The sequence below is a fragment of the Ochotona curzoniae genome, unplaced genomic scaffold, assembly GCF_017591425.1.
Source record: "Ochotona curzoniae isolate NIBS_2020 unplaced genomic scaffold, NIBS_Ocur_1.0 contig_66, whole genome shotgun sequence".
NCBI lineage: Eukaryota > Metazoa > Chordata > Mammalia > Lagomorpha > Ochotonidae > Ochotona > Ochotona curzoniae.
The window spans coordinates 25,706,772-25,733,837 of record NW_024466512.1 but is presented as its reverse complement, the minus strand read 5'-3'; the positions used below and the strand labels follow the sequence as shown (position 1 = coordinate 25,733,837).

Sequence of the window (27,066 nt, the reverse complement as noted above, 5' to 3'; positions counted from 1 at the left end):
AACAAAACAACAAAAATACAAACAAAACTATAGTAAAAACAAAGTAACATGAATGCTGCAGAGGAGGAGTTGCAATTTTCCAATACAAAAAAAAACAAAAACAAAAACAAACAACCCCCCCCCAAAAACAAAAAAAATCCTACAAAACACAAAAAGAAATACATTTTCCCGGATTCACAACTATGATCTTTTTCTAATTAAGAAAACCAACACAGATAAAACTGGTCGCTTTCCCCTTTTATGTGTATGTCATCTCACTGTAATAGGGCGCAGCCATTGATGGCTCACACATGCTTTTCAGGTTGACAGCGGACAGGGCTCTGCACCGATCTGAAGCCAGGAGCCAGGAGCCAGGAGCCAGGAACTTCCTCCAGATCTCCCACACCTGTGCAGCGCCCCAAGGTTTTGAGCCATCTTTGCTTTCTCAGGCCACAAGCAGGGAGCTGGATGGGAAGCAGGACTGCTGGGCTTACAACTGGCGCCCATATGGGCTCCTGGCGCATTCAAGGCGAGAACTTTATCCGGTAGGCCACCGCACTGGGATCAATTGGTGAGTGAACCAGCGGATGGCAGAGCCTGTCTCTCCTTCTCTGTAACTCAAATACAAATCTTAAACATACTTGAAGGCTGAAAAATATTGTACGCATTTTTAAGTCTTAAAAAACTACAGACAACCTAAGTGCTTAAGAAAATAGGATGCGGAAAAAGACTGAACTTCACTTTCAGTATTTTGATGTAGCCCTCTGCCTTATGCACTTTTTTTTCTTGTAATTTCCACCTTCTTCCCTCCTCCACCCCATACTTTCAAAAAGTAACAAGTAGAACATGAAATAAATTGGTAGGATGTATTCTGGAACTATGCTCCAGGAGAGAAGAGACCCCACCGGGTCTTAGGATAAAGCCAACCACATCACGTGCCCTCCGTGTCCAGCCCTGTGTGGGAAATGGCTGGAGAACGCCCTGATGGTGCCGTAAGCTGGCAAGCCGGCTTTCAGAACTGCGTCTTCTAGAACGGATGCTGGCAGCTGCTGTTGTTGACCTGGACTGCAATGGTGACTAGAGCCTGTGGGCCCTGCTAAGCAAGGGCCCCTGACGGCTCAGGGTGGAGGCCATTTCCGGCCAGCTACAAGACCACACAGGTCTTCCTCCTGGGTTCTCCTCTTTAGAGTCAAGGGTGGACGTCTGCCTGCCATTCCAACTGCAGTAGGCTTTCTGCAGCTGCTGGTGAGCCAAAGGGGGAGTAGTGAGTCCACAGCGCCGGACGCCGGGGAAGCGCGCGCTTATTGGAGAGGTCAGCAGTGTGTCCAGCTCAATGGCCTTGCCTCGCCAGGCTGACCCGCGGACCCTCCCGGCTTCCGTTCGTTTCTGCTCGCTTCCGGCCGCCTCAGGTGCAGCGCGGATCCCTCCGCCGCAGCGAGCAGTCCCGGTAGCGCCGCGAGCAGCTTTTCGGTGATACCCGGATGGAAGGGTAATGGCCGCCATCAGGGACTCGCAAGCCATGGGGACCACGACAGGTATTCCCCGTGAGCGGGTCCGCCCCGGCAGTTTAGGATGCCGCGACTTGCATACAGCCGGCAAGGGGGCAAAGGGCGAGTTTACGGGAACGTCAGGGTAGCCCCCTCCCGCCGCCAACAGGATCAGGGTTCCGCCTCTTGGGATAGGAAGCGCTGGTAAAATAGTCCCGGCCATTCAGCGCTTCCGCCTAAGTTGCGGCAAAGTTTTGCTAGAGAAGTCGGCCGTCTCGCCCGGCGTTTTGGCAGGCTGCTGCAGAGAGCTCCTTGCTGTTCCGCTCGGGCTGTCTTCCCGTCCTGGCTTTTTTGAACTCTGAGCTCTGCAACGTCCTAGTAACTGGGCGGGCGCGCGTGTGCTTCCGCGTGCCCGAGGGGGCGCCGAACCCCGAGGAAGGGGCGCACCGCGCGCGGCGCTTGGGGCGGACCGGGGCGCACCGCGCTCGAAGCACCTCTCTGCGGGCTCGGCGGCTGCTGGAGACGTCATGGCACCCCTCAGGCTGCACCCTGCCGACTGTAGGTTCGCCAGCCCGACTCGACGGCATCCCTCTTGGGGGCCCACTGGTCACTGGGGTCCATTTCTTGCCGAGATGCCCAGCGCCCGGGCTCGCGCTGACCGCCCCAGAGTTGGCCAGAGATGCCCTTTCCCGCAGACCCCAGCCACACCCAGCGGCTGATAGATTTCTTTGTCACTGGCTTGTTCCCTTGTAGGGTCCATTTTGAGTCTCTAATCAACATGGTGTCCTCTTTGTAGACTATCTCTTCCTACAGGGCTATGGTAATTGAAAATATGTAGGGTGACTTAATGTAAGGTGTAATGTTTTAACTCTTTAAATGGACCAGCAAAATAGATATAGCCTTATAAAGTTCAAAATTCCAAAGTTAAGGCCAAATTTTCTTTATAGGTTTAAGTTCGGGAGCATTTAGTGTTGGTGAGCTGTCTTAATGAAAGCATTCTTGGGTATCCCTCACTTCCATCCCTCCCCCAAAACCAAGCAAACCTAGAAAAAGAAAATGTTTTAAGAATTCATTAGAATATTGAAAATTTGCGCAATTATCACAGTGATGAAACATGAAGACATCCAGCTAGATAGTAGGAATTTCATTGAATTTAGGGGCAGTGTTAGGTTTAGTTTATTGAAATTGTTAGCGTTTTTTGGAGTGAGGCATCTGACTCCCGCATATTCTAGGGTTAGTACCCTCAGGCTTAATGCTAGAAACCATTTAAAGGATTCGGTTAAATGTCCTAACATTTGCAGGTTTGAAATGCAAATCTATTTAAGTGGATTCATTATTTTCTAGCATGGCTGTGCTTTTTTTCTTTTAGTGAAATACACCAGGACAAGTTCGTGTTATTTTATCTTTTTTTTTTTTTTTTTGAGTGTTAGCATATCCTGGTGAAGGTAAGCATAGTAGACAGTGTGGATTTTTTGGTAAAATTATAAAGAGAATTGCTGACAAAGGAGAAAAGGTAAAATGTGGGCATCTAGCCTGTTTGGTATGTTGAAACAGTGCCCTTTTTGTGGTGAGAATATTGGTCAGTTTAGGAGGTTGGTGTGTGGTTTGGTGGAAGTGAGAAGGAATAGCACAGTAAATCCCTACTGTGTGTGTTGACAGTATGTCAAGTTTTGAATGTTTGGGATTTTTCCCACTGTCAAGTCAATCCTATCTGGCAATATAGTACATACGCTCCTCACAAGTTTTATGTCTTGAAATATTGTGGAGGGATATATTTTAATATAAGTTAGCATAAGTCTGTAGTTGACATCAAAATACACTGTAAAGCTCACCCCCCCCCCTTTAAATGTAACTCACACTGTTTAGTTTTCTGTTTGTAGTTGTTTGGAATTACTCTTGTTGAAGCACTATGTATTTTACAGCAGTTACTACAACTTTATTTTTTTTCCCCCAAATGATGTAAGACTTGAGTCTTGCCTGGTTTCGTTCAGGTACACTGCTAAAAGATATTTTGGCAAAGCAATCTAAGCAGAGGAAAAGGGATACAGCAGAAGCTCTGGGGTATTGGTTTCTAAGATGCATGGTTTTCATGAGGTGTGAAAAATCAGAAGTGACCGTTAAGGGTAGGATAACTGGATTGGAGTCATGTCCATATCCTATTTATAGTTTTGTGACTTTGGGCAAGACTAATGTTTTTGTCTTGTAATAATTGAGGGCTCTGGGTTTGAGTCTAAAGCCTGGAGTTGTGGCTTTTGTAAGTGTATGACATTGTCACTGGGTATCAGTGATGTTATGATGTCTACACTACATGTAGAGAAGATTTTTAAGAATTCGTAGGCTGAAGTTGAATATGAGGTGTCATTGAAACAGACTACAAAAACATTTTACTGACATTTTTGCAATACAAGTTTTAAAATCTTCGTCTTCGTTTTCAGATATCTCCTCTTTTGATCACTGTTCCTGTGTGTGAGACGTCCAAGCATTAAATTGTGTGCCTTTTATTCCTTGAAGAGGTATGGTAAATGTTGATATACTTGAATATATAGCCTATAAAGTAATTAGTATGTTTTGAAGTTGGACTGAATAAAGTAGCTACACATACATGAGATTTCATAATTTTTTTTCATGATTTATTGTTTAGCATTTTAAGTTAACTTAAAATTTTTCCAAATATAAGGTGGCATTAGGGCTTTTAGGTAATACCCAATGGAAATTAAATGGCTAGAACAATGTTCTTTGTTTAAATGGTTTAGTAAGTATGAGGCAAATGCACTGAAAGAGGAATTATTTAATATATGTTCTGAGTTGTAAAAGGCATTGACTAGCTATAATGACTGAGTTCATGGATACAGTCATCTAAATATTCTGGTGTAAACAAAAAGAAGTAAAGAAACCTATGAATAACTCGTGATAATTAGGAAAGCTTTGGAAATGGAGTGGGAAATATTATACCCTTCAACAAAAAGGATAATTTATCCCTGAAACATAGTTGTCTCCTGGCTGTGGTGTTTATATAGAACATGGACTCTTTGAAATCCTAGGATTCCAAGGTACCACAGGATCTCAAATGCAATAAATATGTATGTAACTTTAAATTCAGAATGAGCTCACCTGGGGAACTGCTGAATTAGCTTTAGTAGATTAGAGCACCATACATTATTACTTTAGCAATTGTAACCATGTTCCTCCCTAAACTTTGCCAACAGATGGGTTTCTTTTCAGGGTCATTTTTCACAAGACGTGATGTTTTTGTTTTATTAGAAAATTAATATCTGGTAGTAATATAGAATAAGGACCGACAAAGCTGAGTTGAGATACTAAGTTACACTTGGGTTGTTTTCTTTAGTGACCGCTTCCTGCATAACATTTCTTTGACCTCTTGCCATGAGTGTCTCATGGGTGTTGTGTTGTTTCTGAATTGAGAGTGAGATGCTGAATACCATGAGTATGCTGTTTGATCCACACTACTTAGAATCGTATAGCCTGTAGTAATGATGTGAGAGCTAGTGAGCAAGAGGCTGCTATAAGATGGCTGGTGGAAGCATGTTGAGTTGTTTTGTTTTGGAAAGTTTTGAGTACACAGTGTGACTAAAGCTGGAGTTGTGTTTGAAATGGTGAAGCAAGTGTCGGAACAGTGAGTGTACTTGACTTGAAGTTTAGGAGAGTTGTTCAGGCTTCAGAGGCATCTCACTTCAAGAAGCAGTAGTAATTAACAACAGATGTTGGCCTCACAGAACCTCAGGTAATTTCGGGTAAAGTCTTAATCACTTCCTAATTAAAATTGGGTTGGTGATGTTTGTGGATGTTACTCTTCATCTGGAGAAGCAACTCACCCATTCTCTGAGCAGTGGTGGACTGCCTCACACATTCTGAGAGCCTATCCGGGTCATCCTTGTGATAGGGTATGTGAATGCTAGATAGCTGCTCTGTGTTAATGTGGGGATGTGGGAGTGACATTCCTTTTCACGTGTGAAAAGTCCCTGTATGGGCAAAGTGAAGCTGTATAAAAATGAGAGGTGCGACATGACATAATAAAAATGTTAATGTTAGTGAAGGTGTGTTGTACCAGAGTTGGTTTTTTGATTGTGTGAGCTACCTGGCTGTCTTTCTCATACTTGTTAGATTTGTTTATTTGAAAGAGTTACAGAGAAAGAAGGAGAGAGACTGAAAGATTGATCTTCAGTCTACTAGTTCACTTCCCAAATGGTTGTGACAGCTGGGGCTGGGACAGGCCAAAACCAGAAGCCAGGAGCTTCATCTAGGTGTCTGATGTGGGTACAGTGGCCCTAGTACTTAGGCCATCCCCTGTACTCTCCCAGGCTCATTAGCAGGGAGATAGATCAGAAGTGGAACAGCTGGGACTTACACCAGGAACTGTATGGATGCTTCCACTACAGGTGGTGACTTGCTATGCTATAGTCCTTTTTGGGTCATAAAAAGTTTCTAAACTATTTTTTTGAAGTTTTAAAGAAAGATTTTTTTTTTTTAAGAAGACTTATGGAAGGGCAAAGGGGAAAGAAATCTTCCATCCACTGATAGTCTCCCCAGTTGGCTGCAATAGCTGGGGGTGGGCTAGGCTGAAGCCAGAACATGGAACTTTATCCAGGGCTCCCTCATAGATGGCAGGGGCCCAAGGATCTGATACCTTGCTAGGTGCAATAGTAGGGAGTTGGGTCAGAATAGGAGAAGCTACAATTCGAATTGACACTTACATGGAATGCCTGCATTGCTGCCACAATGCTGGCCCCAGTTATTTTTCGCCCTGAAGAGTGTTTGAATCTAGGTTAATGTATAGGAAATAGGACAAAGAAAAGTAAATAAACATGCAGTTGTATTTTCAGTCTGAGGGCCACCAGGAAAGATGATTGGCTAATTTAAATAAGTTGTGTTTTTGCTTTTTTTTACTTACTGTAAAGACAAAGAGAGAGAGAGATGGAAAGATCGTCCATCTGCTGGTTCATTCTCCACATGATTATAGTGGCCAGAGCTGGGTTAGGCCGAAGCCAGGAGGCAAGAGCTTCTTGCAGGCCTCCCTTTTGGGTATAGAGGCCCAAGTGTTTGGACCATCTTCCACTACTTCAGTTGGTGCATTAATAGGGAGCTGTATTGGAATTGGAGCAGCCAGGATTCAAACCAGGCCCACACGGGTCATGGGCAGTAGCATTACCTGCTGTGCCACAGTGCCACCCCCAGGAACATATATTGAAGAAAGAATTAATTCACATAGGCTTTGCCTTGGTGGATACAGGTGATGAAACTGAAGGATGAAGTTGGGAATGATCAGGGCTGATCCAAGATGGCGTGGACCAGTTTGACTAACATGTGCTTTTTGGGGCATGAGCGATAATGGAACATGTTATTTTAGGGTAAATGTGTGTAAAAAGCATTTGGAAAGCTGAGCAGAAATTTTGATTCTTGTACTGAAATGGAGAATGATGATGAGTGTGTTCTAATGAAATGTAGTTTACAGAAGCAGGCAGCAGGTAGACTTAATGAGGCATTTTATTCTAGTAGATCTCATAGCCAAATCTACCCACCTGCTAGCATCTTCATTCTCTCCTCCAGTTACTCCGGGTGACTTGTCTTCTGTCCTCTAAGTTCAACTCTTCAGCTTGCTTGTTTGCTAATTCTGTCCTTTCTAATCTGCTTAAGGGCATCACTTTTGCATTGTTCTGTCCATCACTACTTTTTAGGAGGTAATTTTAAAATAAATATTTAATCATACTGTAATTTTCCCCCATTTACTAAAAGCAGTAAATAACCCATTTCAATTCCTCTACTTTTTGATCATTTATGGTCAAACTTCTTAGAGAGGTGGGTAGTGTAGTGCAGCTGGTTAAACTGCTGCTTGAGCCACTTGCAAACCCATATTGGAATGCTAGTTTAGTCTTGGCTCCTCTACTCCCCCCTGAACTTCTTGCTAATGCATCCTGGGAAGTGGCAGATGATGGCTCAGTTGTGTTTGGGTCATAGTCCCTCATGTGGGAGACCCAAATGGAATTCTTGGCTCCTGGTTTCAGCCTGGCCTAATATAGCTTGACAGCTGCTTAGGGGAGTGGGCCAACAAATGGAAGATCCATCTATGTTCTTTGTTTTTATCCCTTTCTGTGCCTTTCAAAATGAAAATAAATAAATGAACATTAAAAAGAAACCTTGGAAGAATTATTTGTAATGCATCTGTTTTTCTTCCTGTTTTCTGTTTAACCTGTCGTAGCTTTTTTCCTCTGTAACTCTGCTGAATCAGCTCTAATCAGTTTCTCCAGGGATCTGGACATTAAGTCCACGGGTTGCTTGGTCTCCCTGTTCATTAGAGTTGAGTGTCATCCTGGAAGCATTTTCCTCACTTTGCTTTCAGGCAGCATGTTCCATATTTATTTTCAGCCCCATTGGTCATTCCACTCTGGCTTGCTGGTTCTTTCTCATCTCTTTGTTGTGAATGCTGCATCTAGAGATCTAGGCCTTGACTTCTGTCTTTGGTTATTTCATCCTGTTTCAAGTGTGTTCATATAATCACATACTGGTGACTCCCAGAATCTTATCTTTGACCTACATCTCTATATTCTGGATTGAGTACACATTCCTCATTTCCACTTCACTGTCAAATGGCTCAGATTTTAAAAGCCTAAAGAATTACACATTTGATATACTTCCTTACTTTCACACAGCTTTTTTTTTTTTTAGTAAGTAACAACTCAGTTCTTCCAGTTGCTGAGGTCAGAACTGTTGGTTGTTGTTGACATACTTGTTTCTCTCAGGGAAAGCTATAAACAAGTTTTGTAGTCTCTGTCTTCAAAATATATTTGGCATTAGGCTATGACTCGTTTTTCCACCACACCATCATTTTCTCGCTCTTTCTTTAAAAAGATTTTATTTATTTGAAAGGCAGAGTTACAGTGAGTGAAGGAGAGAGAATTTCCATGCACTGATTCATGCCCCCAAATGGCTGCAGTGGCCGGAACTGAGCCAGTGCTAAGCCAGGAGTTAGGAGCTTCTTCCAGGTCTCCCACATGGGTGCCGGGGGCCAAAGGCTTGAGCTATTTTCTGCTGCTTTCCCAGGTATATTAGCAGGGAGTTGGATTAGAAATGTAGCAGCTGGGCTGAAACTGGCATCCATGTGGGATGCTGGCAGCATAGTTGGCAGCTTTACTCCCTGTACCACAGTGCTGACCCAGCCACCAAGGTCTCTTACCTGGATAGTTACAGTATAATAACTTCTGAGTTGGTCACTTATTTGTGCTCTTATAGTCCTCTCAAATATTCTAGTTTTGAACACAGCAAAATGATCTCTTTACAGAGTAATTCAGCTCGTTCTGTCTGCCTAAAATGTTTTAGTAGTTTCCCATCTCATTTAGAGTCAAGCCAGAGTTGTACAATATCCATCTGGCCCTGTTTCTGTCCTCTTGCTTCTTTGATATTATTCTACTGTTTTCCCTCTTACGTGTTCTGTTCTAGCCATACTGATGCCCTTTTTACTAATCCCCAGTGTGAGATGTACCTCACAGCCAGGCTCCTTGGCCCTTACTCTCTTGCTTGTGTTTTGTTTTCTGAAATACTAATTCCCCCAATTCTTTAAATGATAGAATCACTAAGATCCTTTCAAGTAAGATCTCATTTTAAATTGTAGCATTCTGATTTTGCCTTTTGCTCTCTATTTTGTTTTTCTCTGCTACTGTCTCTTGAAAATGCAGTATCATTTGTTATTTACTTAGAATGTTGGATCTAAAGTGGAGTTCTCTCTCTCTCTTCCTCTCTCTCTTTCCTTCCCCCTCCCTCCCTTGCTCATTGATAGGCTCTCAAAACTTAGAACAAAGACTGACACAGGTTTGGTTGTAGCTTGAAGCCCAACACTAGGCCAGTGTTGGTGGTACAGCAAAGAACATAGTAAATGTTAACACGGCTTATATTCTAGTGGCAGACACAGAGAATAAATTGACAAATAAAATAAATGTTTTGTAAAAAGAAATGCAGAAGGGTAAAGTAGAGAAGAAATTTTTCTGTTTTTGAGCGGGGGATGGTTAATAGGTTGGGGAAGACCTTTCTGAGGTAATGCATGAACCGAGAGACCTGAAAGGCAAAAAGGCGTAGCTGTTTGAAGAATGCAGCACACAGTCCAGGCAGCAGGTGGTAGATGCAAGGCCCGAGATCCAGGAAGGGAATCTTTGAGGAGCTCAGGGACCATGGCAGTTGATTGGAGTGTATTACAGATGGAGAGAGTGATGTAAGATGAAGTTGAAGAGAGAACCAGGACCACGAATAACTGTTACCCAGGACCTTCATGGGGATAGAAAATTTTATAGATATATTTCTACAGCCTTTGTTCTTTAGCCCTGTTTTAGCCTCTTCTCCCCACCTTCACATTCGTGTCTGGAAACCTAATCCCCAGTGTGATGCCAGTACAGGTGAGGCTTTTGGGAAGATAGAGATCTCATAAATGGGATGAGAGCCTTGATTGGAGAGGCCACTGAGAGCTCCCTCACCCCCTCTTGCCATGTGAAGGTGCAGGGAGAAGATAGCCATGGAGGAACCACAGTGTTAGCAAGGAACCATGTAAGACCCTGAATCTATTTGCTCTGTGAGTCTGGATTGCTCTTTCCAGATCTGAGAGAGAAATTTCTATTGTTTGTAAGCTGCTCAGATTATAGTAGCTTGTGCGAGTACCTGCATGAACTGAGACACTTGAAAAACCACTGAAGAGTTTTAAGTGGGAACTGTTGTGACCTATTTTTTTTTAAGTTTTATTTTTTTAATTTGAAAGGCATAATTTTTAAAAGATTTATTTTACTTTTATTGTAAAATCAGACATACAGAGAGGAGGAGAGATAGAGAGGAAGATCTTCCATCTGATGATTCACTCCCTGAGCCGCCACAATGGCTGGAGCTGTGTCGATCTGAAGCCAGGAGCCAGGAGCCTCTTCCAGGTCTCCCACATGGGTGCAGGGTCCCAAGGCTTTGGGCATCCTCCACTGCTTTCCCAGGACATAAGAGGGAGCTGGATGAGAAGCAGGGCTGCTGGGCTTCAAACTGGCAGCCAAATGGGATCGTGGTGTCCATATGGGATCCCAAGGCAAGGTAGCTGTTAGGCTACCATGTCAGACCCTTGAAAGGCATATTTACACACACACACACACCCCTGCATCCACTGGTTCACTGTGCAGATGGTTTCAGTAGCTGGAGCTGAGCCATTCTGAAGTCAGGATCCTGGAGATTCTTCTAGTCTCTCACATTGGTGCAGGGACCCAAGGACTTGTGCTATCCTTCTCTCCCTTCCTAGGCAGATTGGCAGGGAGCTGATCAAAATGGAGCAATCAGGACTTGAACTGGTGCTCATATGGAGTGCTGGCACTGCAGACAGGAGTTTAATCTAGTATACCATAGTGTCAGTCCTGTGATCTATTTTATATTAAGAAAACTCTTGCTTCTGTGTGGGGAATGGACTCAGAGGAGGTTAGGGGGCAGGAGGGAAGCAAGAATGTCAGTTCGGAAGACTGTTAACATTTTAATTCAAGTTAGACTACCATGATGTCAGCCACTAAGAGGAGAAAACAGGAACTGCTCTGAGAATTGGCCAGACTTGCTTTCCAGTTAATGTGGTGTTAAGCAAAATAGACTCAGGAATGATTCTTAGATTCGGGTTTGAGAACTGGATGAACCCTGGGGCACATGCTGAAGTCGGAGGTTCTGGAGGGCAGGATTTCTGATCGTGGAGTTAGACACTGCGTGGATAACGGAGCAAAGGGAAGCAGTTTGTTGGGAAGTGAAGCAGTTTACGTCATGTTGGAAAGCTGAGGGGGAATGGCTAAAGGGTTGATCCATTCTCCCAATTAGGTGGCAGTACATGTTTTGATTGTCTTTTTTCCTTTCATATCTTCCAAAATTCATTCACTAATTTGCAGTCACTGCCACAGCATAGCGACAACAAAAGATTCAAGGAGCAGGAAATGAAAATAGCTTTTCTTGTTCACATACTGAATTCAGTGGTCTTCATTTTACTTAAGATACTCGATTTTTCTGATTCTTATATATTAAAAATGGGATTTCTCTGTGTATTTGCAACCAACTCCAGATTATTACAAGTAAAGAGTTGACCTGATCTCTGAAGTCTGGTGCAAAGTTATTTAATCTGAAGTGACAGTACGATAATTTGAGTTGAAAATAGAAGAATGAATTCTTTAGAAATGTGTTAGGTACTTATGTTCCCAATGTTAGTTTGACCAGGATTGAAATTAGGTCCACGGTAAGCGGGGAGAATGACATGAGTACTGAGCGGAAATGGTATGACTCGAGGTAAATAAAGGTGTTTTAAGTGTAAGCAGTCATCTTTACAGTGGAAATAGCGAGAAGTCATAGTTTCAGAGTGGTGAGGTTTACCTGAGCCTGGAACTGCGTGTGTCACAGGTGTACAAATGGCTTTCTTATACTTGAGCTCTTTAAACATTTCTAGATGTGTACTTCATTTCATTTGCATACTTGGTCCTACATTTGTATTTTTTATGCTTATGGCATACTCATTAGTTCACTATGTGAACAGAACTGGTTTTGCTTATATGTGTGTAAATTCTACAAAACGTCCTCTTTTGTTCATTTGAAATGTGATAGACATTAGTTCCTCAGGTGAACTTAAAAAAAAATCCAAAATGGTGTGATCCGAGTCTTCACAAGGTAATAGTTAATTGTGAGGGCATTAAAGTAGGTATTTCTTAGAAAATACTAGTCTTAGATTTTTGTTTGCATGCTTTATTCCTTCTAGACAGAAGCTTCGTTTTTTCAGTAGGCTTTTTCTGCCTTCTGCTGCCTTTTTGTTTATGTTTTACTCACCAGTCATTAACTGACATAACTGTTTGGCACTTAATTATTTTTGCTCAAGGAATGCAGTTGTTAGGAAGATGATATTTTATATTTGTGCAGTGTTATGGCATGAGCTGTACAGTGTGCATGCTGAGTTTCAAGTGCGCTAAGCTAAGCCCAGTTTGAGGTCTTCAGAGTCTCAGCAACAGGAAGCGGAAGCACTTGGATCCCTCCTTGTTTAGGCTGTGGACTGCCTTTTTGCCAGAAATAGTAATTTTTGTTTCGCTCGTCTTCCTTGTCTTTGGCGTTTCACTTGTGCATTTTCTCTGTGTCCAGTGTGTGATTCCTAACCTGTGTTCCTCTAGACTAATTGCTACTTCCCTGTTTCCATGCTTTTATTGGGAGGCCACTCTAGTCTTTTAGTTTTCTTACCTGTTTTTTCTCTTTTCTCTAATTTATCTTGCCTTCTTATGCCATTCTAATGTTATTTCTGAAATACTGCTTTTGCAACTTCCTGTCTGTTTATAAACTAACAGTCTCTCCTGGTTCCCTTTTATGTGGACTTCAGGTCTGTTCTTACCTTCCCCTTTTTGCATTTCCCTGTGATCTGGACTACAGTTCCTTAGGAGGAACATGCCTTTCTTGCCTTTGAATCGGTTTGTTCATTGTGTTTTTTCTGGTCTAGATTGCCTTTGTTGCTTTTTTACATGATTAAGTCCTACTGCTTTTCAAAGGATCATCACAAAGCCTGCCTTTCTGTGACGTGATGGTCAGTAGTGATCCGTCAGCTTTGTCTTCAGTAGGAGCCTCTGGCTACAAGTTGAAACCCACGTGAGCGCCTTAAGGATTTCCTGATATTCAAAGAAGGAAGTGTACAGCCAGGCTTCAGTGAAGGTTTCTGGGTAGTGACGCTGTCCTCTTGATCTCAGTCGGAGCTCCTGGACTTGAGAAGGCTGAGGAGTCTTTTTCTGTCGTTTGATGTGAGTGTTATTTGCTATGTTGTGCTCTGATTCCTTTAAAAAGAAACTTCTCAGTCGTTTGGAGAGTATTTTCTTCTCTTTACAAATATATTTACACAGAATTTTTCTGTTAACTTAGAAAAGACAGAAAAAGCTCTACCCTTCTAATGTAAACATTTTTCATGTGTCTTAAATTGCAACTTCCCTTTTTAGAAAATAAAAATAAATTCACAATAAATAATTTTCAAGGTTACAGCAGTATTTTCATGTGGATGTTCTATAATTCACTTTATAGAGTTTATGGACATTTAAGTGGCACTTATACTCACATTTGTATGTTATCCTTTAAGTAGACTACATTCTTAAAATGAAGCTAATTATAGGAATATGCTACATTGGTTGTCTTTTGAGGAAAGTATAAATTACCAAGGTGACCCAAGCAGCAGGAAGCTTGGAGGCCCTGACGCTACAGAGGAGCTTACAGCAAGTACAAGAGCTAAAATCTAGAGTTGCTAGGCCATATGGTGGTGCTTTCAGTGTGGCTTCTGTAGTTTAAGAAGATAATGTAGTTAGTGGACAAGTCCAAAGCAGGTGATGTGGTAGAAGATATTCTCCCCCTTCTTTTACAGATTCTCTGTAGTAACACGCTAAAACTATTTTTTAAGATTTATTTTTTATTGGAAAGGAAGATTCAGAGAGGAGAAACAATGCGGCAAATCTGTTAAAGGTAACACAAGAAAATTCCAAGTGAGTTTGTCAGATCAAATCCAACATTTTGTTGAAGAATAATACACTCAGCATTATACTTGCCATTCGTTTCTTTGCAACCTATACAGAAAAAAAGATAGTTAAATTAGTGCTATAATTTTTAGTATCCTTTGCATTTTTGTTTGAAAGGCACAGGGGTGGAGGTAGAGACAGATGTAGGCAGACACGTCAACTTCCATTGGCTGGTCCACTCTGCAGTTGGCCAGGTCTAGGTCAGACTGTAACCCGGAGTCCAGAACTTCATTCAGGTTGTCCACATGGGTGGCAGAGGTGCAGGTGCTCGAATTGTCACGTTCTGCTTCCTGGGGTGTGCATTGACAGGAAGTAGGCTCAGAAGTAGAACCAAAGCTTGAAGCGAGGCATTCTGATATGGTATGCAAGCATCCCCAGAGACCTCTTAAGTGCTGGGCCAAGAGTCTTCTCCTTTTCCTTCCAATAATATACCAAGATCAGAAAGTATATTATTAGTTGAATACTATTTATTTTCTATATAAAATATATGGTATTTAATTTAGGCACTGCTGTCACTACATATATAATTTTAATTCTGATGGTGCTGCTGCTTATTTTTAAATTATACCTCAAAAGTTATTCACTAAGTGAACAAGTACAGAACATTTTCTTTACTGATTGAACTGAGCTGGCTTGAATGGCATACTATAGCAAAATGTTGTTTGCCTTTGAGTATTGTATTTACTGTCATTTTGAAACTGATATTTTCTGTGAAGTGGGACCCATGTGTGTTGTGGGGAATGTGATGTGGAATGTTATTTGTTTTGCCTTGATCTTTTCTGTTAGTGCCAGTTCTCATTAGTTTTATGTTGACATCAAGTATATTATTTTGAGTTGATTCAAAAAAAATTAGTTGGCTTATTGTAAGGAGTTGCTTGCTTTGAGAATTTCAGAATTTTCATGGATTCATGACTGTTTATAAAAGTATGGTCTGGAGGCAAAGAGCCCTCTGTTTTCATAACATTCAAATGTAAGCCATTTTCTTATGTTGTGATAAGGAGTAACTCTTATAAGGACAACTAGAGTTGTCCAAGGACAAAATTGTATGAAATTCTGAGCTAAAGATAACCAGTAATCACTTCTGAACACTTTTATATGGAACTCTTATGCAGAAGAACCTAGCCATGTGTGTGGGAAGATTGATGTTTGTTCAGAAGTAATTTTTGTTAACATTTCTCTTGATAGTTGGTGCTAGCATCTCTCTGTTCTGTCCGACCTCTGGACCAAGTTCAAAGCTGTGGAATTGTTCCCTTTCTCCCCATACCTCAACCTGAGCCTTCTGTCGTCCAAAGCCTTCACCCGATCCCTCCACTCGATCCTCATTCATCTGTTAAGGTATGTTTAGGGGAAGAAATGGGCAGGATTGTGTCATTCATTGCCTTACTTAGGCCATAATAAATAGGTGTTCACTTAAAAGTAGTTGATTGAATGTCCCAGGTCAGGTATACATCTTTAGAAATGGTAATTGTGAGGCTGGTGTTGTAGTTGGCAGGTTGAGCTGCTACCTTGTAGTGCTGGCAACCTCTGGGCATTGGTGTCCTGCATCCTCCACTTCTAATTCATCTCCTAGCCAGTGGCCTGGGAAAAACAGTAGAAGATGGCCCAAGGGTTCCTTTGGTCCTTGCCACTCATATGGAAGTCCTGGCTTCTGGCTTTGGTCTGATTCAGCTCTGACCATTGAGGCCATCTGGACAGTAACCCAGTGGGTGGGAGATGTTCTCTCCCTGTATTTCTGACTTTCAAATAAATTTTAAAAATCTTAGAAAAACTGGTCATGAGAAGTGGATCAGGATTTCACTCTTCTCACAAGAGCATTTCCTTACCCAGACATCTTACATTATGTAAAATATTCTGATATATATATTAGAATACTTTTCTGATTGCAAATCAGCAAATTTATGATTAGATTACCTGTTAGTGTGTATGAGATTAGAATGTTATATATAAGAATGTTTTTCTGATTGCAGGTCAGTGAATTTATGATTAAATTAGCCATTGATGTGTCAGTGGTATTAAACCCTCTAATCAATGAAAAAGGTGAGTTATATTTACATGAACTGGCATGGAAGGAGCTCCTTGATTTAAAAATCAAACTGTAGAAGTTTATGTATTGAAGTGGGCATTGTGACACAGTATATTAAGCTGCTACTTGGGACACCTGCATTCAATATTTGAATGCTAGTTTTAGTCCTAGCTACTTTGCTTCCAATTCAGCTTCCTACTAATGGATTCTGGGAAGAGCAGATGGTGGCTCAAGTACTTGGACTCATGCTTGCTCCCCATGTGATAATGTCAGGTGGAGTTCCTGGCTCCTGGTTTTGATCTTGCCCACTGGCTGTGGCTGTTGGGGGCATTTAGAAAGTTAACCAGCAGGTGAAAATAACAGTAAACATTTAAAAAAATATTTAAAATGTTACATACAGTATCCTGTTCATATAAGAATAAACAGAAATGTTGTTTTTGTGTTCATGTATCCATTCCCTCATGTACACTGATTTTTCTTCCTGGAGGATCATCCTGTGTCTCCAGCTCTCATGTGCTCTTTACTGGCATTTAGTGAATTCACAAAATTGTGTGCCTATTACTTCTATCAAGTTATAAAATATTTTGGTTGCCCCTAAAAAAGACCCAGTATTCGTTAAGCATTTGCTGTGTTCCCTGGTTAGTTCATATAAGTAAGACCCTATCTTGTCTGCCTTTTAGAGGTATTTTTACTCTCTTCTTGTTAAGGGACTTGTAATCACCTGCATTTGCTAAGAACTGAAACCAAACAAATTCATTTATGTTGTTAGGGATATGGTAAGCTCTGCCTGAGAATATACAGGGCTTGTCTGTGAGGAAAGGGCATGTCTGCTAGTGGGTGAACTTTGTTGTGCCTGACACTAGATGGAGCTTGCCATTGAGGAAAGGAAACAGACTTCAGTGAATGAGCTCAATGATCTTTGTCATGGCTGCTGCATGTTCTACATAATTATTTTGTATTTCTTGATTATAATAGAAGGAGAGAGATTGCTAAATGGTCAGCTGAGTAAGCAGTGTGTTAATGCATATATCCTATCTTCTGAAAACTGTGTGTGTGTGTTTGTAATTTGAAATAGTTTTTATTTATTTCCATTTATTTGAAAGCCATGGAGACAGAGATCTTCTATCCACTTGTTCATTTGCCAGGTGTCTGCCAACTGCCAGGGTTGAACCAGGCCAAAACCAGAAGGCTGGAATTCCAGGTCTCCCAAGTGGGGTGAGAGGGAACCAAGGTACTTGAACCATTACTTGCTGGAGTCTCCTGGAGTGGACATTAGCAGGAAGGTATATCAGAAGCAGAAGTAGGACCAGAACGCAGGCACTATGCTACAGAATATGGGGAGCCCAAGTAAATGTCTGCCCTAGAACTAAGTCTTTAAGTCCTTCCATAGCACCTGTCAAGATGCCTCACATGTAAAGAGTAGGTATTTATTAGTAAATGTGAGTTGGTGGAATTGAAGTTCTGCTTTTAACTTGGTTCGAACCTATTTTTATACTTTGGGATATGTTATTTCATGAGAAAGAGTTTTAATTATGTTGATATTTTGAAGTGAAATTTTATTTAGAAATAGTAAAGTCTATATAATTTTTAACACTACACAAATTACTTTTGGACCTGTGATGTTTCTATAATAAACAACTATGTCAGTCCTTTTCTTAATAGATAACAATAGGAAAGGTTGGACATGGATAATCCAAAATTACTAGCTTATTTTTTTCAGCATTAACAGTAATCGAAGAGAGCAGGGTTTTTCCCCCCCGTGTTTGTTAAATGTATGCAGCTTTTCTTTATTTCATAAAAGTCTTGTTTGAGAGATAGCTCCCACCTGCAACTTCGTAATTCTCCTTCCCCCCACCTGCTAATCTCGGAGCCAGGAATGCAAACTGTTTCGCTCCTGTTGGGGATGCTGAAGCCATCACCATCATGTTGCAACATTCACTCAGTTGGGGCTAGAGCCTGGCCTTGAGCTCAGGACCTGGTCTAACTGCTAGACCAAATGCTTGCCAAAGCTTTTATTTTAAATTCAGATTATCCCTAAGGAAATAGAAAATCTGGAGAAAATTCGATTGGTGTTCTCACGGTAGAGTCATCTAAGCAAATAAGATGTTTATCATTACATGGTAAAACTTGTATGTAATTGGAGCTTTCCTATGAAAATTTTTAGAAAGTGAAAGGCAGAGCGAGAGTGAGGGATAATGTATTTCATCTACTGGTTCACTCATGAAACATCTACAGTAGCTTGGGTTGGGCCAAGCTAGAGCCAGGAGCCAGGAGGCAGAAACTCCATGCAGTTCTTCCACATGGGAGGCAGGAACTCAATGACTTGTGCTATCTTCTGTAGGTACTTCAGCAGGAAGCTGGATCAGAATTAAAACAGTTGGGACTCATGTTTGCTCTCAGGTGTGGGATACAAGCGTTGCAAGTGGAGGCTTGACTCCGTGCACTAACATATATGCATGCATGAACTGACTTCTAAAGTTTTGCTAAAAGCTATAGTGGCATCTTAATGGAAACCTTTTAGAGCTTGTGGTTACTTATCCAATTATGTTTTTGTTTGTTTGTTTGTTTAGATGAGGAAACTGAAGAGAAGTTGAAGCTGTCCCAATGTAGTTTTGAAGAGCTGGACCTAGAGCTTGCTTTTTTTTTGACTTCCAGATTAGTGTTATTTTTCTTCAAACTATTACTTCTTGGTAAGCTGTTTTTAAAATACTTTGCAATTCTTTTGTTTCTTTACATGTTTGAATAACATTTCTACATTGTGCTAGAATAGACATAAAGATGTGGAATTTGCTATTGCTTTTATGATGAAAATTAAATTTTTTTTTTAATTTTAGGTGAGTTCATGTGGAAAATATCTTCATGTTTCTGAATACGGTATTGTGTCCCAGTTAAATTAAAACTAACTTGAAGAATTTTCTGAAAAAGGAAATTTTTCAAATCATGCCATCTGATCAGAGACAGTTACTTTTTGATGAAAAACCAGCTGCTTTTCAAAAGGATTATGATGTGACAAATGAAATAGTGGATACTACCAAATCAGTACCTAAGCCAAACTTTTCAGAAAATAATTCTCATTTTGGATTAAAGAATGTGAAAATTCATTTGCCGAGGATAAATATTCCAAATAAAGTCCTATTGAAACATGATGTTGACAAATACAGAAAGTTATTTCCGAGTAAATCACAAACTGCAAGAAAAACTGCAAGAAAATCTGTAGGCTTGAAGACTGTAAGATGTGCAGAAGAGTCTATTGTGCTTCACAAGCCTGAGGAAGCTGAAGAAGAGAATGTCAAAATGATTGCAAAAATACTCAATTTCAGCTGTTCAAAATGTCAAGATAGCACTCAGTACAGCCCAAATGATTTGCAGAAACACTTTCAAATGTGGCACCAAGGTGAATTGCCTTCCTATCCTTGTGAAATGTGCAGTTTTTCAGCAAATGATTTCCAGGTTTTTAAACAACACAGGAGAACCCATAGGAGCACTTTAGTAAAATGTGAAATTTGTAACAATGAGAATTTGTACACATTATTGGATTTGACAAAGCATTTCACTTCTACACATTGTGTGAATGGTAGCTTTCAATGTGAAAAGTGCAAATTCTCTACACAGGATGTGGGCACATTTGTTCAGCACATTCATAGACACAATGAAATCCGTTATAAATGTGACAAATGCCATCATGTGTGCTTTACCAAAGGAGAGCTTCAGAAACACCTTCATCTTCACTCTGGCACTTTCCCCTATGCTTGTCAGTGTTGCAGTTACGGTACCAGCAGGAGAGAATACCTTATAACTTTGCACCAAGAACATTTATATGCAAAAGAAAAATTGGAAAAAGACAAATATGAAAAAAGGGTGTCTAAGACTTCAGCTGGACTTAAGTTAATTTTGAAAAGATACAAAATAGGTGCATCCAGGAAAACATTATGGAAACGTAAGAAAATTAACAATGAAAGGGACAGAAGCAAAGAAAAAAACACTCAGGTGCTTACAAAAATGAACGGAACACAAACTACATCTGAAAATCAAAGCTGTCTTGCTCAAGAGCATTTGAATGAAGTCAGCAATGAAAGACTACCGTGTGAGAATGGTAAGCCCACTGAGTTAGAGTCAGTGAAGCCAGCTCTCCTGTCCACTGGGCAGTGTCAGAGGACTGAAGAGGGGGCACATGCTACTTTAGGTTTCTTGAAGCCTGCTGTACAAGGACCTACATTGTTAATGGTGAAAAACAATAAAATAACGGTTCCTGCTAACTTTAATGCCAAGTTTATGGGTTTCAAGATGGTAGATGGAAAGCAGCATATTGTAATAAAACTGTTGCCTACCAATAAACAGAATTTGTGTTCACCGGGCTTACAGATGGATGCTGCAAAGGACAGTAATGCTAATTTGCAGCCTCAAAGTTTGGACACTCCTGGTTTTTCAACAGGAATGACAACAGAGTTAAGTGACACAGTTATGAAGCCAACTCCAATTTCAGGAAACACAACTTCAGAAAAAGAAATGGCTTTTGTATCTCAAAAAAATAACATGCTTCCAGCAGTAGATTTTGAAAAAAATGTGTCTTCCTCATCAGCAACATCCGAATTGGTTACAGATTCAGTGAATTTGACCATGAAAGCTGAAACAAGAGATCATGTTCTGTGGGAAAACCCTGTCACTCAAAGTCCCTCAGAAGTGTTAGATACTCCCATTAAAAGTCCAGATAAAAGCAACTGTACTGCCAAACCAAATGCATACAACAATGGAGATATGCATAACTACTGCATTAATCACGTCAATCCTGAGTTAACTGTTGAATCCTCCAACCAAGGATCATTGCCTTTTCATAATTACTCCAAAGTAAATAACTCTAAACCTCGTAGGTTGTCTGGAATGGTAATGTTTGAAAACCCTCAAAGAGAATCTTTCTCAAACAATGCAGTTGTTCAACAGCCAATTAGTGAATCAGTTTTATCACTTGTGAGGAAGGAGAGTTTAAAGGCAGATAGTTTTTTACCATCTGTTAGCCTTTTGAATGGTAAAGATGGGACTTCAAAAACAAAAGCCGAAATTGAGGATGAGTGTGTTTTAGAAAAAGTGCAAACCAGTGGTGCACAAAACCAGTACACTAATGAAAATGGGAATGTAGAGAGTACGACTGAGCATTCCCAGTGGGAAGATACTTCTAATGCGGATTCACCTATGATGCCTAGAATCACATCTGTTTTCTCTCTCCAGAGCCAACAGGCATCAGAATTTTTACCCCCTGAAGTAAATCAGTTACTTCAAGATGAATTAAAAGCAAAACCAGATTTGAAACAAGATCCTAATTTCACAAACACAAGCCCATCGCAGCATTGCGACCCATTATTTCAGAAACTTGAGGGAGATGACAAGCTAGTTGAACCTTCAACTGACTTCAAACTACAAGACGTCCTCACGGCTCCATCTGACAATGTGGATGCTAATGTGCCTACAAGTGACCTGAATGTGAAATGGAATGGAATGGAAAAGCCAATGTTATCGGTGTCCCAGGATTTGAGAGAGTCAGAGAAGATGCCTAGAATTTCAAGTATTGGCACGTTACTTAAGACTCAGTCAGATGCAATAATAACACAGCAGCTTGTAAAAGACAAACTGCGAGCCACTACACAAAATGCGAGTTCTTTATATGTGCAGAGCCCACTTCTAAACTCAGAACAAAAGAAGGCTATATTTGTTCAGACTTCAAAAGGCTTGTTTATACCATTGCATGTTGCTAGCAAGCCTGGATTACACATTCTATCAGGAAGATCACTTCCACTGGTTAATACACAAAATGTACCTGCTTCTCTTCTTTTAAACAAGAAACCTGGAATGGTTTTAACACTGAATAGTGGGAAATTTGAAGGAATTTCCACCATCAAAACTGAGAATACTCAGGCTTGTGGAACTTTGACAAAGGAGTCTTGCAAAACACCTCTGTTAAAGGTAGAACAAAACAATAATTGTCTTACACCTGCACTTTGTTCCAGCATTGGCAGTTGCTTGAGTAGGAAAAGTAGCTCAGAAAATACTCTGAAAGGCCCTTATGTTATTAAAACACCAGCAAATTCTTCAGTGAAAGCTGTTCCTGTTCCTAATGGAGTAACTAAGCATCAAGGAACAAAATTGACCATCTTGGATCCTGTAAAGCAGAGTGAAATTTTTCCAAAACAACCTGTTTATACACTCTTGCCTGATGGCAAACAAGCTGTTTTTTTAAAGTGTGTGATGCCAAATAAAACTGAGCTACTGAAGCCTAAGTTAATCCAAAATAGTACTTACTATCAAAATATACAGCCAAAGAAACCCGAAGGAACATCACAAAAGATACTGCTGAAGATTTTTAACCCTGTTTTAAATGTGACTGCTGCTAGTAATCTGAAAGCGAGTAACTCTGCAGCCTCATTGCAAAAAGGCAGTGTATCATCTGCTCAGACTGTAGGAGGGGAGCAGAAAGAGCCAGAGTCTTCTAGAGATGCCTTACCCCTCTTAGAAGATGATTTGATGCCAGCAAATGAGATTGTGGTAACTTCTGAGGACCCAGTACGTGTCAGTAATTCTTCAGAGGCCAGAGCATTAAGATACAAAACAAATTATGCAAGTAGGAGAAGCTTCAGTCGGAAGAAGACTTCCAAAACGAATTTCTCAGAAATAAAAACTGTGAATAGTAAAGATTCTGAAACTGCCTTTGTATCCAGAAACAGAAACTGTAAACGAAAATGTAGGGATAGTTGCCTGGAACCTGCAAGAAAAAAGTCAACACTCCATCGAAAATGTAAAGAAAAGACTAAAGGTGAAGGTGTGCGTGAGTCACTGGGACTTACCAGACCTAGACTTCCAAAAGATTCTGTGAGAATTTTGCGACTTTCCCCTTTTAGTTCCAAACAGCTTGTGAAATGTCCTAGGAGAAACCAGCCGGTTGTAGTTTTGAATCATCCTGATGCAGATGCACCAGAAGTAGCCAATGTAATGAAAACTGTTGCTAAATTTAATGGACATGTAGTTAAGGTGTCATTGTCAAAAAGAACTATTGATGCTTTACTTAAACCAGTTTGTTGTAGTCCTTCTAGAATAACTGATGATGACTCTTTCAGGAGGCACAAAACATGTAAACCTGTTAGTTTGGTAAAAGAAAGATTTGTGCTAAAATTAACACTCAAAAAGACAAGCAAAAACAATTACCAGATTGTAAAAACTACCTCTGAGAATGTTCTGAAGGCTAGATTTAGCTGTTGGTTTTGTGGTAGAGTGTTTGACAATCAGGATGCTTGGGCTGGTCATGGGCAGAGACATTTAATGGAAGCTACTCGGGACTGGAACTTGTTAGAAGAAAAGTAACAGTACCTTACAAGATAATAGTAGGTTGAATTACTACAAAGCAGGCATTTTCTACTTTAATGTAATACCCGGATTTAAGGGTTTTGGAAGTTGGTTATGTTTCTGTGGAAGTCGAAAGTTTATGTCTGATACTTGAAAATGTTGTCACTGCGCACATACATTTTGAAAGACACTGATCCTAGCACAGATGTACTTTGATCCAGTTTCTTGAAGAGGTGTTCTTGCAAGTTAGGGCTAAAGGAAAGTTTGATGAAGGTTTTCTCAGTTTAGGTGTTCAGTGACTTTCAGTAGAGGGTTATGGCTGACAGCCCCATCCTCTCTGTTCTTCCACCAGCCTTACAAATCTGATGAATAATGCTCCTCTAAAGATGCAGAGCTCTTTCAGGATGGAACTGAAAGAGTATCTCATCATTTGTGAAAATGGAAAGCTTAGGTAAAGAACTCTCACTATGTTATGTTTGCTAACTTCACTTCTGTTGAAGGATCTTAGATTCCTTTGAAAGTACATTTAATTCACTATGGTTGTATCTTGCTTGAGAAGTACCTTACAAATCATACTTTTTTCTTGTTAAGATGTAATCCATGTCAGAGATTGAAGCACTCTCCCAAGGTGATTTTCTAAATGGCTGTGTCAAGCTTTGCAGTAATTTTTAGCCCAGAAAAATTAAGCTCTTGTCTACTTTGAGGTCCAGTTCAATTCGTCAACATTTTTCTGAATGTTACATTTTCCAGTGATCCCCTTACACAGAACTATGCATATTTGATTTCAGTTTTTCCCGTAAACCCAATGTTATTTAAGTTGATCCCTGTAGAATCAATGTGTATTTCTTTTTTGCCTACCTTTTAAAAAGTACAACATTGAAGCACTTCGAAGGAGATGACTTTTCTTGAAAATGAAAGTTTTTTTTCTACAGAAATAATAGTTGGAAGCAAGATGAGCAAAGTAGATAATATTTTGATCTGTGTTATTTTCTAAACATGTCCAAATCAGGATTAAAATGTTTTAATTAGCAACGTCAAGTCTTAACTGCCACCCCAATGCAGGTAACATTGATAGTTGGCATTTGAAAACGGGGAAGGAAGCATTAACAGTTGATTTAGTGGTAGTACATGAAACTTGGAGACAGTTTCTAAGGGACATGCCCAACAGAGTTTGAAAATGAACGTTTTCATGACGATAGAATCACAGATTTAAGCTTTTTACTCTGTAAAATTAGACCCAATTTTGTTGGATCATTGGTTAATGGAATTCTCTTATGACATATGATTTGGTTACATTGTTACTTAGTGTGTTAGTGACATTTTCATTGATTGTATGAACACTTCAGGGCTTTTTTGTATATAACAAGTTAAATCTGTACATATTTTTGTATCTGAGTTATGTAAATTTTGCACAGGGTTTTTGACAGAGTTTATTTCAGTTTAGTTCTGTGCATGCATTAATAAAACTGGCTGTTTAATTTAAAAGGAATGTATGAGACTTTACCCATGTTATTTTCTTGGTTATATATCAGATGTAGAAGTTTTTTGAGGTAAATTCATTTTCAGGGATTGAACACTATTGTTAGTAAGTGCCTACTAAAGTTGTGAAACAGTTTACATATGTCAGCTGAAACAGTAGGTCCCAAATGGGCCCATTCCCTTAATAGTTTATTTTAAAGAAAGCCATACATAGATACTTAAAGCTATCTTGCTATGCACATTATACTTGTACTGTTTTTGTGTAGTTTATCTACTTTCTTAGTGAAGCATTTTTTGTATAAAACCTGTTAAAATTAATTGTTAAATTGAGCCTAAGAATGGAGTTAATTGGAAATATACAGTATATATTAATAATGTAAATGGCATCTAAAGAATGGTAAGCATTGTTAATTTTATTGTTTATTGTTAATGTTTTCTCCAATTAAATTTATCTTGACTTTGTGTTTATACAAGGACTTTTTTTTTAGTTTGGGGATTTTATTCTAATGGGAAATATTAAGATTTCAAAATATGCTTTAATGTTCTGATAGTGAACTACACAAAGTAAAAATCTGTTTTGTTTTTTTTTTTCAAAACCACAGGTGAAGTTTACTTGATAATATTTATCATAGTTTCTTATGGTTGTGCTGGCAAAATAAAGCCATAGTGAGGCGTATACTCTTCAGTACCATCGCAGCAGAGACATGGAAATGCTCTGTTGCAAGTATATCTGTAGTAAGACTTTGTGTCCTGTGAACAGAGAGGATGAAGAAAGGAACTCTGCTGTTAGACTTTGCAGCACTATAAAGATACATTGCAGAATAGTGATGCTGGAAAAATGTACGTAATGCTGGAATAAATCCTTCAAAGCTCATCTGTTTGAAAGACAGAGTGGCAGAGATAGGGACAGAGAGGAAAACAAAATTCTCCCATCTTGTTCACTCTCCAAATCATTGCAACATCTGGGGCTGTGTCAGGCCAAAGCCAACAACCAGAACTCCATCTTCTCTTCTGTGGGTATCAGGGCCCGTAGTACTTGGCCATCTTCGGCCGTTTCCCCAGGTGCATTAGTAGGCAGCTGGATCGGAAGCAGAGTAGCCGGACTTGAATTGGTGCTGTATTACGGGATGCTGATGTCATCAGCAGTGGCTTAATGTGCTGTGCCACTGTGCCAACCACTTAAACACTTAAAAAATAAGTTGTATTCACTCAAATATCACTAAATATTGTAGTGGGAATCTTTCCTGTTGTTTTTGTTATTCTAATGGAGGCTCACATTTTTTAACTGGAACTTCTTTAAATTCTCTCTCACCTACTCCCCCCCCCTTTTAACTGACTGAAACTCAGCTGAAAATAGTATTCCAAAATACAATCTTGATTATTATATTTTCAGTAAAACTGAAAATAGAGAATCTTATTTTTGGAATCAAATTTGTGAGTGAAACTTTTACTTTGTCCTATGTGTCCCTTTTATTGGAATTAGCCTGTTACTGTTTGGCATTCACTTTCAAAAGTTTACTTTTCTAAGCATTTGTCTTGTTAAAGATTCAGTAGCCAAAGTAGAGATGTAATAGAGATTCAGTGGTTAATAATTTAGGCTTTGTAGGTCAGATAATCTCGGGGCTATTCCAGTTTCATAATGGAGAAGCAGTTTGTGCACCTGCAGTTTGTGAATGAATGAATGTCACTGTGCATTCATAAAATGATGCCAGAAACCCACAGTTTGTTATATTGGTCTGGTGGTCATAGTTTTCCAACCACTGTTTGGGTTATATCAAGTGTCTGCTCTTATAGTGAGATTTTCATTAAGAAAATTTTTTGCATATGCCATTTATTTCTTTTAAAGATTTATTTGTTTTTATTGCATAGTCAGATATACAGAGAAGAGGAGAGGCAGAGAGGAAGAACCTCCGTCCGATGGTTCACTCCCCAAGTGGGTGCAACGGCCGGTGCTGCATCAATCCGAAGCCAGGAGCCAGGAACTTCCTCCAGGTATCCCATGTGGATGCAGGGTCCCAAGGCTTTGGGCCGTCCTCGACTGCTTTCCCAGTCCACAAGTAGGGAGCTGGATGGGAAGTGGAGCTGCCGGGATTAGAACCGGCACCAATATGGGATCCAGGCACATTCAGTTAGCTGCTAGGTCATGGTGCCGGGCCCATGTATACACCATTTAGAAAGTAAAAAAACTAAGATCTATATAAAAAGCTTCCAATGTAGATGTATTTTTATTAACATGAAGAGTATA

The 27,066-nt window shown here is 40.1% G+C and overlaps 1 protein-coding gene across 7 annotated transcripts; it reads left to right on the top strand.

Moving 5' to 3' along the window:
• Positions 1–1,433: 1,433 nt before the first annotated feature.
• ZNF518A (zinc finger protein 518A) lies at positions 1,434–24,889 on the top strand. Of its 7 annotated transcripts, none has more exons than XM_040992400.1 (7): positions 1,434–1,514; positions 3,902–3,979; positions 15,176–15,325; positions 15,958–16,027; positions 17,159–17,244; positions 18,584–18,703; positions 18,848–24,889. In XM_040992400.1, exon 7 carries the CDS (start codon positions 18,954–18,956, stop codon positions 23,358–23,360), a length of 4,407 nt encoding a protein of 1,468 aa, XP_040848334.1. In that variant the 5' UTR covers positions 1,434–1,514; positions 3,902–3,979; positions 15,176–15,325; positions 15,958–16,027; positions 17,159–17,244; positions 18,584–18,703; positions 18,848–18,953; the 3' UTR covers positions 23,361–24,889. The 7 variants fall into 7 exon arrangements, 6 of the variants coding, with proteins under 6 accessions (XP_040848334.1, XP_040848333.1, XP_040848337.1 ...); XM_040992399.1 differs by lacking the exon at positions 1,434–1,514 and adding an exon at positions 1,649–2,024; XM_040992403.1 differs by lacking the exons at positions 1,434–1,514; positions 15,958–16,027 and adding an exon at positions 1,649–2,024.
• Positions 24,890–27,066: the final 2,177 nt, after the last annotated feature.

What these genes read in the sequence shown, in the direction of transcription:
- ZNF518A (XM_040992400.1), top strand. Translation starts at nt 18,954, where the DNA reads ATGCCATCTGATCAGAGACAGTTACTTTTTGATGAAAAACCAGCTGCT.